Source organism: Haliotis rubra, unplaced genomic scaffold, assembly GCF_003918875.1.
Source record: "Haliotis rubra isolate DU_JTF1 unplaced genomic scaffold, ASM391887v1 Scf810, whole genome shotgun sequence".
Taxonomy (NCBI): Eukaryota; Metazoa; Mollusca; class Gastropoda; order Lepetellida; family Haliotidae; genus Haliotis; species Haliotis rubra.
In genome coordinates this window covers 417394-431842 of record NW_025767536.1, presented here as the reverse complement: position 1 = coordinate 431842, position 14449 = coordinate 417394, and the positions used below count along the sequence as shown (strand labels likewise).

The 14449-nt window shown below is 45.7% G+C and overlaps 1 protein-coding gene across 1 annotated transcript in view; it reads left to right on the top strand.

Annotated features, from left to right (window-relative positions):
* The first annotated feature begins 2 nt into the window (after positions 1 to 2).
* LOC124261825 (sucrase-isomaltase, intestinal-like) overlaps positions 3 to 14449 on the top strand; it is a 42663-nt gene continuing 28216 nt past the window's right edge. The window contains exons 1-8 of the mRNA XM_046696202.1: positions 3 to 122; positions 376 to 385; positions 911 to 1073; positions 1942 to 2110; positions 5528 to 5624; positions 7268 to 7386; positions 8015 to 8140; positions 9268 to 9399. Of these exons, the coding sequence (XP_046552158.1) occupies positions 3 to 122; positions 376 to 385; positions 911 to 1073; positions 1942 to 2110; positions 5528 to 5624; positions 7268 to 7386; positions 8015 to 8140; positions 9268 to 9399 (936 nt within the window). The remainder of the gene's footprint in view (positions 123 to 375; positions 386 to 910; positions 1074 to 1941; positions 2111 to 5527; positions 5625 to 7267; positions 7387 to 8014; positions 8141 to 9267; positions 9400 to 14449) is intronic.

Sequence of the window (14449 nt, the reverse complement as noted above, 5' to 3'; positions counted from 1 at the left end):
CGATGGGCATGCGCATTGAACTGGAGCGCACATCTCATCCTCAGTATCTAGTCCGCTCGGCGTCTGTCGATAATATATACCTGGACGTGGAGTTCCATACCGACGCCCGCCTCAGATTAAGGGTACGTTGACGACTTCGTCATGGATACTTCTAGACACGTTACTTTATCAATGGCGTTTGTATCGGATCTTTACAGGCTGTGAATATCGTCAACATTTACACCCACTGGTGATATACATATACTCACGGGAAAAAATAACTATACATAGCATAAAATTGCATAAAGTTTGTAAAATATACATGCAGCAAAGCACTTTGCATGACATTTGATGTCACGCATCATGTATTTACACCGTGTATACTAACTATTTCAGAAGTACACAGGTAAACCAACCATTTCAAAAGTGAGTGAGTGAGTGAGGTTTAGTTTTACGCCGCTTTTAGCAATATTCCAGCAACATCATGGCGGGGGACACCAGAAATGGGCTTCACACATTGTACCCATGTGGGGAATCGAACCTGGGTCTTCGGCGTGACGAGCGAACGCTTTAACCACTAGGCTACCCCACAGCCCCATATTTCAAAAAGTACACCATGTAAACCAAAAGCCATTTCAAAAGTACACCATGTAAACCAACCATTTCAAAAGTACACCATGTAAAACCAACCATTTCAAAAAGTACACCATGTAAACCAACCGTTTCCAGAGTACACCACGTAAACCAACCGTTTCAAATGTTAACCACGTGAACCAACCGTTTCCAGAGTACACCACGTGAACCAACCGTTTCAAGAGTAAAACACGTATACCAACCGTTTCAAGAATAAACAACGTAACCAACCATTTTAAAAGTACCCACGTACAGTCGTACACCCACTACAATTTATGTTCTTGTTCCATTTCACCAGTTCTATCCAAGAACGGCACAAGATGGGAGATACCGGATAGCGTCCTGAATATACCGACTCCCAGCAACAAGGCCAGCGAGACTTCACGGCTGTACGATGTGACCATCGTGGATGCTCCAGTGTTTGGCGTCATCATCACCCGGGTGTCTAACAACCAGACAATGTGAGTCCACCTGGGATATCATGTATACGTTGTTGCTGCTGTGTCATTACGTGTCATACAAACACTGTTATTTTCGACCCTGAAGATCAGGGTCAGAATTTATCTTCAGCAACCCATGCTTGTCGTAAGAAGCGATTAGCAGGATAAGGTGGTCAGGCTCACTGACTTGGTTGACACGTGCCATCGTATCCCAGTTGTCTGTCTGCCTGTGTGTCTGTCTGTTTCCCAGTTGCGTACATCGATAACCATGCTGTTAACCACTGGATTGTATCTTCCAGACTCGATTATTTACAGACCGCTGTCATATAGCTGGAATATTGCTGAGTGCGTCGTAAAACTGAACTCACTCACTCACTGTTTTCGCAACATGTGCCCACTCAATTCTACCATGAATTTGAAACTTATAGATTCCTTTTCTACTCACTCATGGTCGGTAGTAATAGCAAACACTCCGTGTAAACAGTTTACATGTGATTGTAACAGTTCCTCTGCAGCTACAGGGGCGGTGAGGTAGTCTAATGGTTAGAGCGTTGGCTCGTCACGCCGAAGACCCGGGTTCGAATCCCCAGATGGGCACAATGTGTGAAGCCCATTTCTCGTGTCCCCCGCCGTGATGTTGCTGGAATATTGCTAAAAGCGGCGTAAAACCAAACTCAGTCAGTCTGCAGCTACAGGGTAAGGTGCATGTCCCCCGCACTATCCAATGTAAATATGTAAGGCATTGGGGTAGCATAGTGGTTAATGCGTTCGCTCGTTACGATGAGCACCTGGGTTCGATTTGCCATTTCTGGTGTTCCCCGCCGTGATATTACTTAAGTATTGCTAAATGCGGCGTAAAACAACACTCACTCACTCAGTCACTCTTCAGATTCAACACATCCCTGCCAGGGTTCATCTATTCCGACCAGTACCTGCAGCTGACCACGACGCTGGCGTCCGACAACGTGTACGGCTTCGGGGAACACAACCATCGCCAACTCCGCCATGACCTCGCCTGGAAAACGTGGAGCATCTTTACCAGAGATGTGGCGCCCGTTGTAAGTCTTAGCCCCTCCAAGCGTCTGTTGTAGTTTGTCTTACACCTTCAACTGCTAGAGCTCTGAGAATGCTCTGGTTTAATGAGAAGTTTATCTTTACCTCTAACACTTCACCTTGGATGCAGTGAACATCGCTGTTCAATGAGCAATGGCTGTAGGGCGCTGCCATTGCCACCAACATCTCCTACCCTCCTGTTAGGATGAAACGATTTAGTTTTACCACGACCAGTTTATGTCAGTTACAAGTTTAACAGGGTTTTGAAAATTAACATACATTCATTTCATGATGTATAGAGCCTATTAGATGGATATCTGTGCAATGACATAGATGTGCTTATCTTAACTGAAACGTGGCTAAGGCCCACGGGTGATGAAGCTAAGATAGCTGAAATGACACCAGTGTCCCATTCTCTCCTCCACTGCCCTAGACTCGATGCAAGTGGAGGTGGAATCGCAATTCTCTACAGAAAATCCCCTCACTGTTCGTCGTAGTGACTCAGGAAACAGTTCTAAATCCTTTGAGAACATGAATGTTGTGATAACTTCTGGACAGGCTACCTTTAGCCTGGTGTGTATTTACCGACCTCCACCCTCTGCGAAAAACAAACTGAAAAACAATGACTTTCTTCCAGAGTTATCTACCCTCTTCGCAACACACTCCCAAAAACTATACAGTAATTCTTGGCGACTTTAATGTGCACTTCAACACTCGCGAGAAGTCCGAGGTCAAGAAATACATTCAGCTACTGAATACTTATTCCCTTACCCAGCATGTGTCTGTCGCCACACACAAATCTGGCAACATTCTTGACTGGATTATCACACACAGCAGCTGCAATATTATCAAAGATGTCGAAGTCATCGATCGCCAGATGTCTGACCACTTCAATGTCTTCTTTGCAATTGACTTAATTAAGCCAAACAACAAGCATTCAATCTTGATGTGTCGAAACATCAAGAAGATTCAGCCAGATAGTTTCAGACTTGACTTGGTTAATTCAAACCTCCTCACTGATCCTCCCCCTGATGTTGAGGACCATGTTGAGCTCTTCCATGACACCCTCACATCTCTTCTAGACAAACACGCTCCGGCAATTGAGAGAAGAATGTGATACTCCGTCCTCATGCTCCATGGTATGACGAGTCCATTCGTCGCTCTAAGACACAGCGGCGCAGAGCAGAACGTCAGTGGCGTAAGACACGCCTGGAAATTCACAGGCAGATATATCAACAGTGCCGAAATGCTACCACCTCTTTAATCATCTCCGCTAAAAGGAAATATTGTCTTCACAGTATACAGAATAGTATGGGTAAACCTGCTTCCCTTTACAGGTTTATGAATAAACTGCTTGGTAAAGGAGGTGATGGTGATAGAGTACCTCCCGGACAAAGTCACATGGAACTCGCAGACTCCTTCAACTCATTTTTCATTTCAAAGATTGATACCATTCGACAAGGACTTTCAGCCAAGGAAGTTGACAGGTGTTTCAGTGAACCTCTCTTTACAGGCGATCCACTAACACAGTTTGCGCCCTTCACCCCCAAGGACATTGAATCAATTATCCGCTCTTCAAAGCCTACCACTTGCGACTCTGACCCCATACCAACTAAACTTCTGTTTCAATATCTTGACTTGTTGCTGCCAAGCATTACCAAAATTGTCAACTCAAGTTTGGAGAGTAGTGTATTTCCATCCAGATTCAAACATGCTGTAGTCAAACCTCTGCTAAAGAAACCTGATCTTGACTCTCAGAATCTTCAGAACTTTCGACCTGTCTCAAATTTATCCTTCATTTCCAAGATAATTGAGAAGGCCGTGCATGTCGAACTCAAAGACCATCTCTCTAAACATCTTCTGCTTGATGAATTCCAGTCAGCGTATCGGCAATACTATAGTACGGAGACTGCCTTACTGCAAGTGACGAATGAGCTTCGTTGTGCTGTCGACGATGGTAGGATTGCTGCTCTAGTGTTGTTGGACCTCTCTGCAGCCTTCGACACAATCGATCACCATAGACTCTTGTCCAGGCTCACACAACAGTACGGACTTGAAGGTCATGCCCTTCAATGGGTGACGTCTTATCTGTCTGACCGACAGCAATCTGTTGTTGTTGGCACTGAGAGATCAAAAGGCACTGTTATCACATGTGGGGTGCCACAGGGATCAGTCCTTGGTCCAGTCTTGTTTGTGTTGTATACCGGATATGTCGGAAGGATAACTACAGACCACACAGTTTCTCATCATGCCTACGCTGATGACACCCAGCTCCTGAAAGCATTTCATCTGTCAGATCTATCTACGTCTCTTCAGTGCATCGCTGAATGTACGCAGGACATCAAGTGCTGGATGACAGGAAACATGCTTAAACTTAATGACGCAAAAAACAGAAGCAGTTCTCATTGGTACAAAGCAACAACTCAGCAAGGTCAAAACCTACACCCTTACAGTCGCAGACTCTGACGTCAGATTCTCTGATGCGGTTAAGGACTTGGGTGTCCACATCGACTCTTCCTTGACTCTGGATGCTCATGTTAACCGTCTGAGCAGGACCTGCTACTTTCACCTAAGATCCATTGGTAACATTCGGCAATACCTGACAACTGCTGCAACTCAAGCCCTTGTTCGAGCTCTTGTTACATCTAGGCTTGATTACTGTAACAGCATCCTTTCGGGCCTCAGTTCTAAACTCCTTGATAAGCTTCAGAAGATCCAAAATACTTCCGCCCGCATCATCAGCAAGACTTCTAAACGTTCCCATATAACACCAGTGTTGAAAGAACTGCATTGGCTACCAGTTAGGGCCAGAATTGACTTTAAGATCCTCTGTCTGACGTACAAGTGCCTCCATGGTTTGGCTCCCCCCTACTTGTCTGAACTCCTACATCCGTATGTCCCCGCACGCAACTTGCGCTCAAACACACAAAACCGACTGGTCATCCCATCCTACAAACTGAAATCCTTCGGACACCGATCGTTCTCTTACTCCGCGCCTGTGCTCTGGAACTCTCTCCCATGTGCCCTTAAAAGCTCTGCCACAATTGACATTTTTTAAGTCCAGACTTAAAACCCACCTTTTCTCAGTATACTATGTATAACTTCATCTGTAAATACTCCAGTGTAAATATTCTGTAGCGCTTTGAGCATGCCTTAGGGTGTGGAAGGGGCGCATTATAAATATGCATTTATTATTATTATTATTGTGTCTTAAACAACAGAATCTTGAATTCTTATATTTCCCGACTAACTCCACAAGGGCGATAAATATGACGTCACAATTCTGCACGGTTTCTGTTCGACTATGTGACCACAATAAATAATTAGTAATTCGTGTTGACAGTTATATGAAGTATACTGTATGTCACTTGAAACGCTATCATACAGGCATGTAACGATACAATTGGACACGTTACTTCCAGGACGAGTGGAACCTGTACGGCGCTCACCCCACCTACATGAACGTGGAGGACGACGGTAGTGCCCACATGGTCTTCCTCAAGAACAGCAACGCCATGGGTGAGAAGCCTACGTTTTCGCTGAATGATAGAAACAAATACGACCTTCTTAGTGTCAAACACCATTGGAGATCGGACTGAAAAGATTGCTATTCCGTAACTATCAAACACCAAAGTACCCTCTGATATCAAAAGCAAAACTACCCTCCGGACAGAAACACGTATGAGGGGAGGTCAAAACGTTTTGAGAACTTATTATAATATACAATTAGCAGTCAGAGCAGATTTCGAGCTTTTATTTTGCACTATAGTCTCTCTTCAGTTCAATACAATTTGCTCATTTGTGCTGCAAGCTGGCAATGCCCTGGTCTTTTGACTGGTCCCTAAACCAAGATTCTGTTGCAGCCTTGAGTTCATCATTGGCAAATCGTCTTCCACACAAGTGAGACCTCAAATTTTGAAACAGGTTATAATCACTGGGTGCCAAGTCAGGACTGTACTCGTGGCATTCCGGTATGCCGGGATGGCGTCTCGTACCCCTCTCGTGGCCGTGTTTACGACTGGGCACTGTCTAAGCGCAAACGGGCATGGAGATGAAAATAGTCTAGTACTATTGCCAAGGAAAGATAACTCTGAATTTCCAAACATGGCTCCTAGAATATCCTATATCCCGTGGGCAAAACAGCAATACAGTCATTCCCTTTGTAAATATGTTTCAGTGTTTAAAGTTTCTGATCCTTTAGCTCAAAGGTTTTTTTTAACTTGTGCTTTGCACAGTTTAGCGAAGTTTCAACGGCGCCTCCATTTTCATGCTTCGAAATGCGTTTTACAACGCGCGATTTGATTGGTTTGCCACGATTCTTGGCAATAATGGCGTACGATGGGGGTACGAGTCTTCTTGTAGGTCACCGAAAGAGGCGAGTAGTTACGAATGTACTCGTGGATTCTGCTTGTGTTGGCGCCCTCTAGTGTGAGGACATGAAGTACAGCTCTGTACTCAGTTTTAGAATTCTCCGTGATATCACCAGGGTGTCTCTCTTCCAGTTATCACAATATTAATACTGTTTGTTGCGAGGTGTTGAAACTGTCACAGGTATCTCATGAATGATCAATGTATGCAATACTACTAGCGGCATAGCTACTTCACAACTTTAGGCAGTAAGTTCTCAAAACTCTTCATCATCCTCTACCATTCAGCTCAAAAGTGCTCTCTGATATCAAGATACAAGTAGCTAAATGCGTTTTCTGTAATATTTGACTAATTATGAAAAAATATAGAATAAATAAATAAATTAAAAAAAATAACAATAATAATTAAAAAAAATAAAAAATGATAAAATAGAAAAAAGATACAAGTAGCTTCTACTATGAAACATTGTATTTATGAAACATTTGTACTAAGAAAAACAACGCATTCGTCATTACGACAAACACTACAAATTCCTGTGGTAGTACGGAATATTAAAAGGAAATAATAATTTGCCAAATATTTTCTCACACGTGTCGTAAAAGAAGAATATGTACCCCTTATGAGAATTACATCTAATTTTCATAATACTATCAATAGACAACTGATTCAACGTGTGTATGTGCTCACACTATCGACCACAGGTACAACTCCAGCAGGTCGGATGCTGTGTATCAGGTGGCCGTGTTGATCTATTTGTCGTTTAACAGTACATCATCTCAATCACTCGTAAACAGAGGTGTTCCTGCAGCCGTCTCCGCATCCAGCCATCACTTTTAGAACTATCGGCGGCGTCCTCGACTTCTACATCTTCCTCGGCCCATCACCTGGCGAGGCAGTACAACAATACACGGCGGTAACTAGGCCTGAATTGTCTTTTTAATCCGATTACATGGAGCAGTCTAGTGGTTGTCACCCACGGCGTATCTTGCCTTTACTGGTGGAAGTGCTCAACCTGAAAAAAACAGATCGAATCCTAAAATTGATCAAATGTGTGATTCCAATTCCGAATATTGTATTTGAAGTGAGTGAGTGAGTTTAGATTTGCGCCGCACACAGGAGTATTCCAGCTTTATGGCGGCGGTCTGTAAATATTCGAGTCTTGACCAGACAATCCACTGAACAAGAGCATGAGCATCGATTTACGCAATTGGGATGCAATGACATGTGTCAACCAAGTCAGCGAGTCTGATCCCCCGATCCCGTTAGTCGCCTCTTGCGACAAGCATGGGTTACTGAAGATCAAATCTAACCCGGGTCTCTAACAATGTGTGAAGCCCATTTATGGTGTCCTCTGTCGTGATATTGCTGGAATGTTGCTAAAAGCGGTGTAAAACTGACCTCACTCACTTACTCACTCACCCATAGCAGTGTGATGCCAAACGTATGTTCAGTGTATGACGAGGCTGCATGCATACACACGAGTGTTTCATTGTACATAACTGTTTGTTTCGCTTTACGATATGTTGTTTCCTTGTCCACAGGCTGTGGGTAGGCCTGTTATGCCGCCTTACTGGACGCTAGGCTTCCACCTCTGCCGCTGGGGCTACACCAACATCACCGACCTGAGGATGGTCATCGACCGGAACAGGGAAGCCGGGATACCATATGTGAGTGATGATAGCGACACCGGTGATAACAACAACGATGATAAACGCAGTAATATAAAAATGATGGAAATAGCGTTGATGTTTTTATTGACGAAGGCAACGACGATTATCATTAATAGATTCGTGATAGGGAAGCTACCAATAATGTGGCTGTTAATAAATAGTCACGAATACGGCGTAAAACAATAATTAGGATGACGACGATATTGTGACGTAAAAAGCTGTTGAAGTGTGTTTGTTTGTTTGTTTGTTGCTTAACACCATACTCAGCAATATGCCAGCTATATGGCGGTTGTCTGTAAATAATCGCGTCTGGAGACAATTCAGTGATCAACAGCATGAGAGTCGATTGACCCAATTGGGATACGATGACATGTGTTAACGAAGTCAGCGAGCCTGACCTCCCGATTCCGTTAGTCGAATCTTACGACAAGCATGAGTTGCTTAAAGCTTACATACAACGCAAAACACAACTTTGCAGATTCTGATACTTTTCGGTATGGACTTACAGTAACAAATTATCAAAAATGCAAATTCAAATTATAAAGTTGAAAACTAACGCGATGAAAAACCCCTGTTAAATCGGAGTTCAAACGATTTACTAAAATCACCCCAGCTGGGCTGAAAAGTGGTTTCAACAGCTGTGCTGCGCTGCGCTTATAGCGCATGCGCATGCGCAGTAAATAGGTTCGCGCAACTTGAAGCTGGATGCCCGGATTATAAGGTCGTGAGCAGGAGTAGTCTAATCTTGGTTGTGTCCACAAACAACAAATAGTAAATAATCGACATTTCAAGACGGAAAACCTTCGCTGGCTGTGAGTACTCGGAGTAGGCTTTGATGTGAGCTATTTTTCTAATGTTTTGACTTTTGTTGATATTTTCGTTTATTTGTTTTTTCATAATCAGCAAAGTATATTATATGTCATGAATAAATGATAAATTGTGTTTTAATCATGTTTCTTTTTCTGGTTGCATCTAAGCTTTAAGATCAATTTTAACTCGGATCTTCACGGGTATAATAATGTGTGTAAAATGACTGATAATAGAATGGATGTCAACGTGAATGGCTAGATATCTGCTCGATCTATATGTTTAAAATCAAGCTTAAACAAGCTGTGTTCCAACAGGACGCTCAGTGGGCTGACCTGGAATACATGTACAAGAAGTTCGTCTTCAGCTACGACCGCGACACCTTCGCCGGACTCCCGGATCTGGTGCAAGACCTTCACGACCACAACCAGAAGTTTGTTGTCATCGTGGTGAGTAGTCGTGTTGCCCTGCTGAGTAGTCGTGTAGCCTTGGTGACTGAAGATTGTATTCTTGTGGAAACACGTGTAACAGTGGTGAGTTAATGTGTCCTAGTGGTCGATAGTCGTGTCGTCGTGGTGAGTAGACGTGTAGCCCTGGTGACTGAAGGTTGTATCCTTGTGGACACACGTGTTACAGTGGTGAGTTAATGTGTCCTAGTGGTCGGTAGTCGTGTCGTCGTGGTGAGTAGACGTGTAGCCTTGGCGACTGAAAGTTGTATCCCTGTGGACGGTAGCCGTGTCGTCGTGGTGAGTAGACGTGTAGCCTTGGTGACTGAAGGTTGTATCCTTGTGGACACACGTGTTACAGTGGTGAGTTAATGTGTCCTAGTGGTCGGTTGTCGTGTAGCCTTGGTGACTGAAGGTTGTATCCTTGTGGACACGCGTGTTACAGTGGTGAGTTAATGTGTCCTAGTGGTCGGTAGACGTGTCGTCGTGGTGAGTAGATGTGTAGCCTTGGTGACTGACGGTTGTATCCTTGTGGACACGCGTGTTACGGTGGTGAGTTAATGTGTCCTAGTGGTCGGTTGTCGTGTAGCCTTGGTGACTGAAGGTTGTATCCTTGTGGACACACGTGTTACAGTGGTGAGTTAATGTGTCCTAGTGGTCGGTTGTCGTGTAGCCTTGGTGACTGAAGGTTGTATCCTTGTGGACACGCGTGTTACAGTGGTGAGTTAATGTGTCCTAGTGGTCGGTAGCCGTGTCGTCGTGGTGAGTAGACGTGTTGCCTTGGTGACTGAAGGTTGTATCCTTGTGGACACACGTGTTACATTGGTGAGTTAATGTGTCCTAATGGTCGGTAGCCGTGTCGTCGTGGTGAGTAGATGTGTTGCCTTGCTGACTTTAGGTTGTATCCTTGTGGACACACGTGTTACAGTGGTGAGTTAATGTGTCCTAGTGGTTGGTAGACGTGTCGTCGTGGTGACTAGACGTGTTGCCTTGGTGACTAAAGGTTGTATCCTTGTGGACACACGTGTTACAGTGGTGAGTTAATGTGTCCTAGTGGTCGGTAGACGTGTCGTCGTGGTGAGTAGACGTGTTGCCTTGGTGACTGAAGGTTGTATCCTTGTGGACAGACGTGTTACAGTGGTGAGTTAATGTGTCCTAGTGGTCGGTAGACGTGTCGTCGTGGTGAGTAGACGTGTTGCCTTGGTGACTGAAGGTTGTATCCTTGTGGACACACGTGTTACAGTGGTGAGTTAATGTGTCCTAGTGGTCGGTAGCCGTGTCGTCGTGGTGAGTAGATGTGTAGCCTTGGTGACTGAAGGTTGTATCCTTGTGGACACACGTGTTACAGTGGTGAGTTAATGTGTCCTAGTGGTCGGTAGACGTGTCGTCGTGGTGAGTAGATGTGTAGCCTTGGTGACTAAAAGTTGTATCCTTGTGGACACACGTGTTACAGTGGTGAGTTAATGTGTCCTAGTGGTCGGTAGCCGTGTCGTCGTGGTGAGTAGATGTGTTGCCTTGGTGACTGAAGTTTGTATCCTTGTGGACACGCGTGTTACAGTGGTGAGTTAATGTGTCCTAGTGGTCGGTAGACGTGTCGTCGTGGTGAGTAGATGTGTAGCCTTGGTGAATGAAGGTTGTATCCTTGTGGACACGCGTGTTACAGTAGTGAGTTAATGTGTCCTATTGGTCGGTAGCCGTGTCGTCGTGGTGAGTAGACGTGTAGCCTTGGTGACTGAAAGTTGTATCCTTGTGGACACACGTGTTACAGTGGTGAGTTAATGTGTCCTAGTGGTCGGTAGCCGTGTCGTCGTGGTGACTAGACGTGTTGCCTTGGTGACTAAAGGTTGTATCTTTGTGGACACACGTGTTACAGTGGTGAGTTAATGTGTCCTAGTGGTCGGTAGCCGTGTCGTCGTGGTGAGTAGACGTGTTGCCTTGGTGACTGAAGGTTGTATCCTTGTGGACAGACGTGTTACAGTGGTGAGTTAATGTGTCCTAGTGGTCGGTAGACGTGTCGTCGTGGTGAGTAGACGTGTTGCCTTGGTGACTGAAGGTTGTATTCTTGTGGCCACACGTGTTACAGTGGTGAGTTAATGTGTCCTAGTGGTCGGTAGACGTGTCGTCGTGGTGAGTAGATGTGTAGCCTTGGTGACTGACGGTTGTATCCTTGTGGACACGCGTGTTACGGTGGTGAGTTAATGTGTCCTAGTGGTCGGTTGTCGTGTAGCCTTGGTGACTGAAGGTTGTATCCTTGTGGACACACGTGTTACAGTGGTGAGTTAATGTGTCCTAGTGGTCGGTTGTCGTGTAGCCTTGGTGACTGAAGGTTGTATCCTTGTGGACACGCGTGTTACAGTGGTGAGTTAATGTGTCCTAGTGGTCGGTAGCCGTGTCGTCGTGGTGAGTAGACGTGTTGCCTTGGTGACTGAAGGTTGTATCCTTGTGGACACACGTGTTACATTGGTGAGTTAATGTGTCCTAATGGTCGGTAGCCGTGTCGTCGTGGTGAGTAGATGTGTTGCCTTGCTGACTTTAGGTTGTATCCTTGTGGACACACGTGTTACAGTGGTGAGTTAATGTGTCCTAGTGGTTGGTAGACGTGTCGTCGTGGTGACTAGACGTGTTGCCTTGGTGACTAAAGGTTGTATCCTTGTGGACACACGTGTTACAGTGGTGAGTTAATGTGTCCTAGTGGTCGGTAGACGTGTCGTCGTGGTGAGTAGACGTGTTGCCTTGGTGACTGAAGGTTGTATCCTTGTGGACAGACGATGTTACAGTGGTGAGTTAATGTGTCCTAGTGGTCGGTAGACGTGTCGTCGTGGTGAGTAGACGTGTTGCCTTGGTGACTGAAGGTTGTATCCTTGTGGACACGTGTTACAGTGGTGAGTTAATGTGTCCTAGTTGTCGGTAGCCGTGTCGTCGTGGTGAGTAGATGTAGCCTTGGTGACTGAAGGTTGTATCCTTGTGGACACACGTGTTACAGTGGTGAGTTAATGTGTCCTAGTGGTCGGTAGACGTGTCGTCGTGGTGAGTAGATGTGTAGCCTTGGTGACTAAAGTTGTATCCTTGTGGACACACGTGTTACAGTGGTGAGTTAATGTGTCCTAGTGGTCGGTAGCCGTGTCGTCGTGGTGAGTAGATGTGTTGCCTTGGTGACTGAAGTTTGTATCCTTGTGGACACGCGTGTTACAGTGGTGAGTTAATGTGTCCTAGTGGTCGGTAGACGTGTCGTCGTGGTGAGTAGATGTGTAGCCTTGGTGAATGAAGGTTGTATCCTTGTGGACACGCGTGTTACAGTAGTGAGTTAATGTGTCCTATTGGTCGGTAGCCGTGTCGTCGTGGTGAGTAGACGTGTAGCCTTGGTGACTGAAAGTTGTATCCTTGTGGACACACGTGTTACAGTGGTGAGTTAATGTGTCCTAGTGGTCGGTAGCCGTGTCGTCGTGGTGACTAGACGTGTTGCCTTGGTGACTAAAGGTTGTATCTTTGTGGACACACGTGTTACAGTGGTGAGTTAATGTGTCCTAGTGGTCGGTAGCCGTGTCGTCGTGGTGAGTAGACGTGTTGCCTTGGTGACTGAAGGTTGTATCCTTGTGGACAGACGTGTTACAGTGGTGAGTTAATGTGTCCTAGTGGTCGGTAGACGTGTCGTCGTGGTGAGTAGACGTGTTGCCTTGGTGACTGAAGGTTGTATTCTTGTGGCCACACGTGTTACAGTGGTGAGTTAATGTCTCCTAGTGGTCGGTAGACGTGTCGTCGTGGTGAGTAGATGTGTAGCCTTGGTGACTGAAGGTTGTATCCTTGTGGACACACGTGTTACAGTGGTGAGTTAATGTGTCCTAGTGGTCGGTAGACGTGTCGTCGTGGTGAGTAGATGTGTTGCCTTGGTGACTGAAAGTTGTATCCTTGTGGACAGACGTGTTACAGTGGTGAGTTAATGTGTCCTAGTGGTCGGTAGACGTGTCGTCGTGGTGAGTAGATGTGTTGCCTTGGTGACTGAGGTTTGTATCCTTGTGGACACGCGTGTTACAGTGGTGAGTTAATGTGTCCTAGTGGTCGGTAGACGTGTCGTCGTGGTGAGTAGATGTGTAGCCTTGGTGACTGAAGGTTGTATCCTTGTGGACACGCGTCTTACGGTGGTGAGTTAATGTGTCCTAGTGGTCGGTAGTCGTGTCGTGTTGGTGAGTAGATGTGTAGCCTTGGTGACTGAAGGTTGTATCCTTGTGGACACACATGTTACAGTGGTGAGTTAATGTGTCCTAGTGGTCGGTAGTCGTGTCATCGTGGTGAGTAGACGTGTTGCCTTGGTGACTGAAGGTTGTATCCTTGTGGACACACGTGTTACAGTGGTGAGGTAATGTGTCCTAGTGGTCGGTAGACGTGTCATCGTGGTGAGTAGACGTGTTGCCTTGGTGACTGAAGGTTGTATCCTTGTGGACAGACGTGTTACAGTGGTGAGTTAATGTGTCCTAGTGGTCGGTAGACGTGTCGTCGTGGTGAGTAGACGTGTTGCCTTGGTGACTGAAGGTTGTATCCTTGTGGACACACGTGTTACAGTGGTGAGTTAATGTGTCCTAGTGGTCGGTAGCCGTGTCGTCGTGGTGAGTAGATGTGTAGTCTTGGTGACTGAAGGTTGTATCCTTGTGGACACACGTGTTACAGTGGTGAGTTGATGTGTCCTAGTGGTCGGTAGACGTGTCGTCGTGGTGAGTAGATGTGTAGCCTTGGTGACTGAAGGTTGTATCCTTGTGGACACGCGTGTTACAGTAGTGAGTTAATGTGTCCTATTGGTCGGTAGCCGTGTCGTCGTGGTGAGTAGATGTGTAGCCTTGGTGACTGAAGGTTGTATCCTTGTGGCCACACGTGTTACAGTGGTGAGTTAATGTGTCCTAGTGGTCGGTAGCCGTGTCGTCGTGGTGAGTAGATGTGTAGCCTTGGTGACTGAAGGTTGTATCCTTGTGGACAGACGTGTTACAGTGGTGAGTTAATGTGTCCTAGTGGTCGGTAGCCGTGTCGTCGTGGTGAGTAGATGTGTTGCCTTGGTGACTGAAGT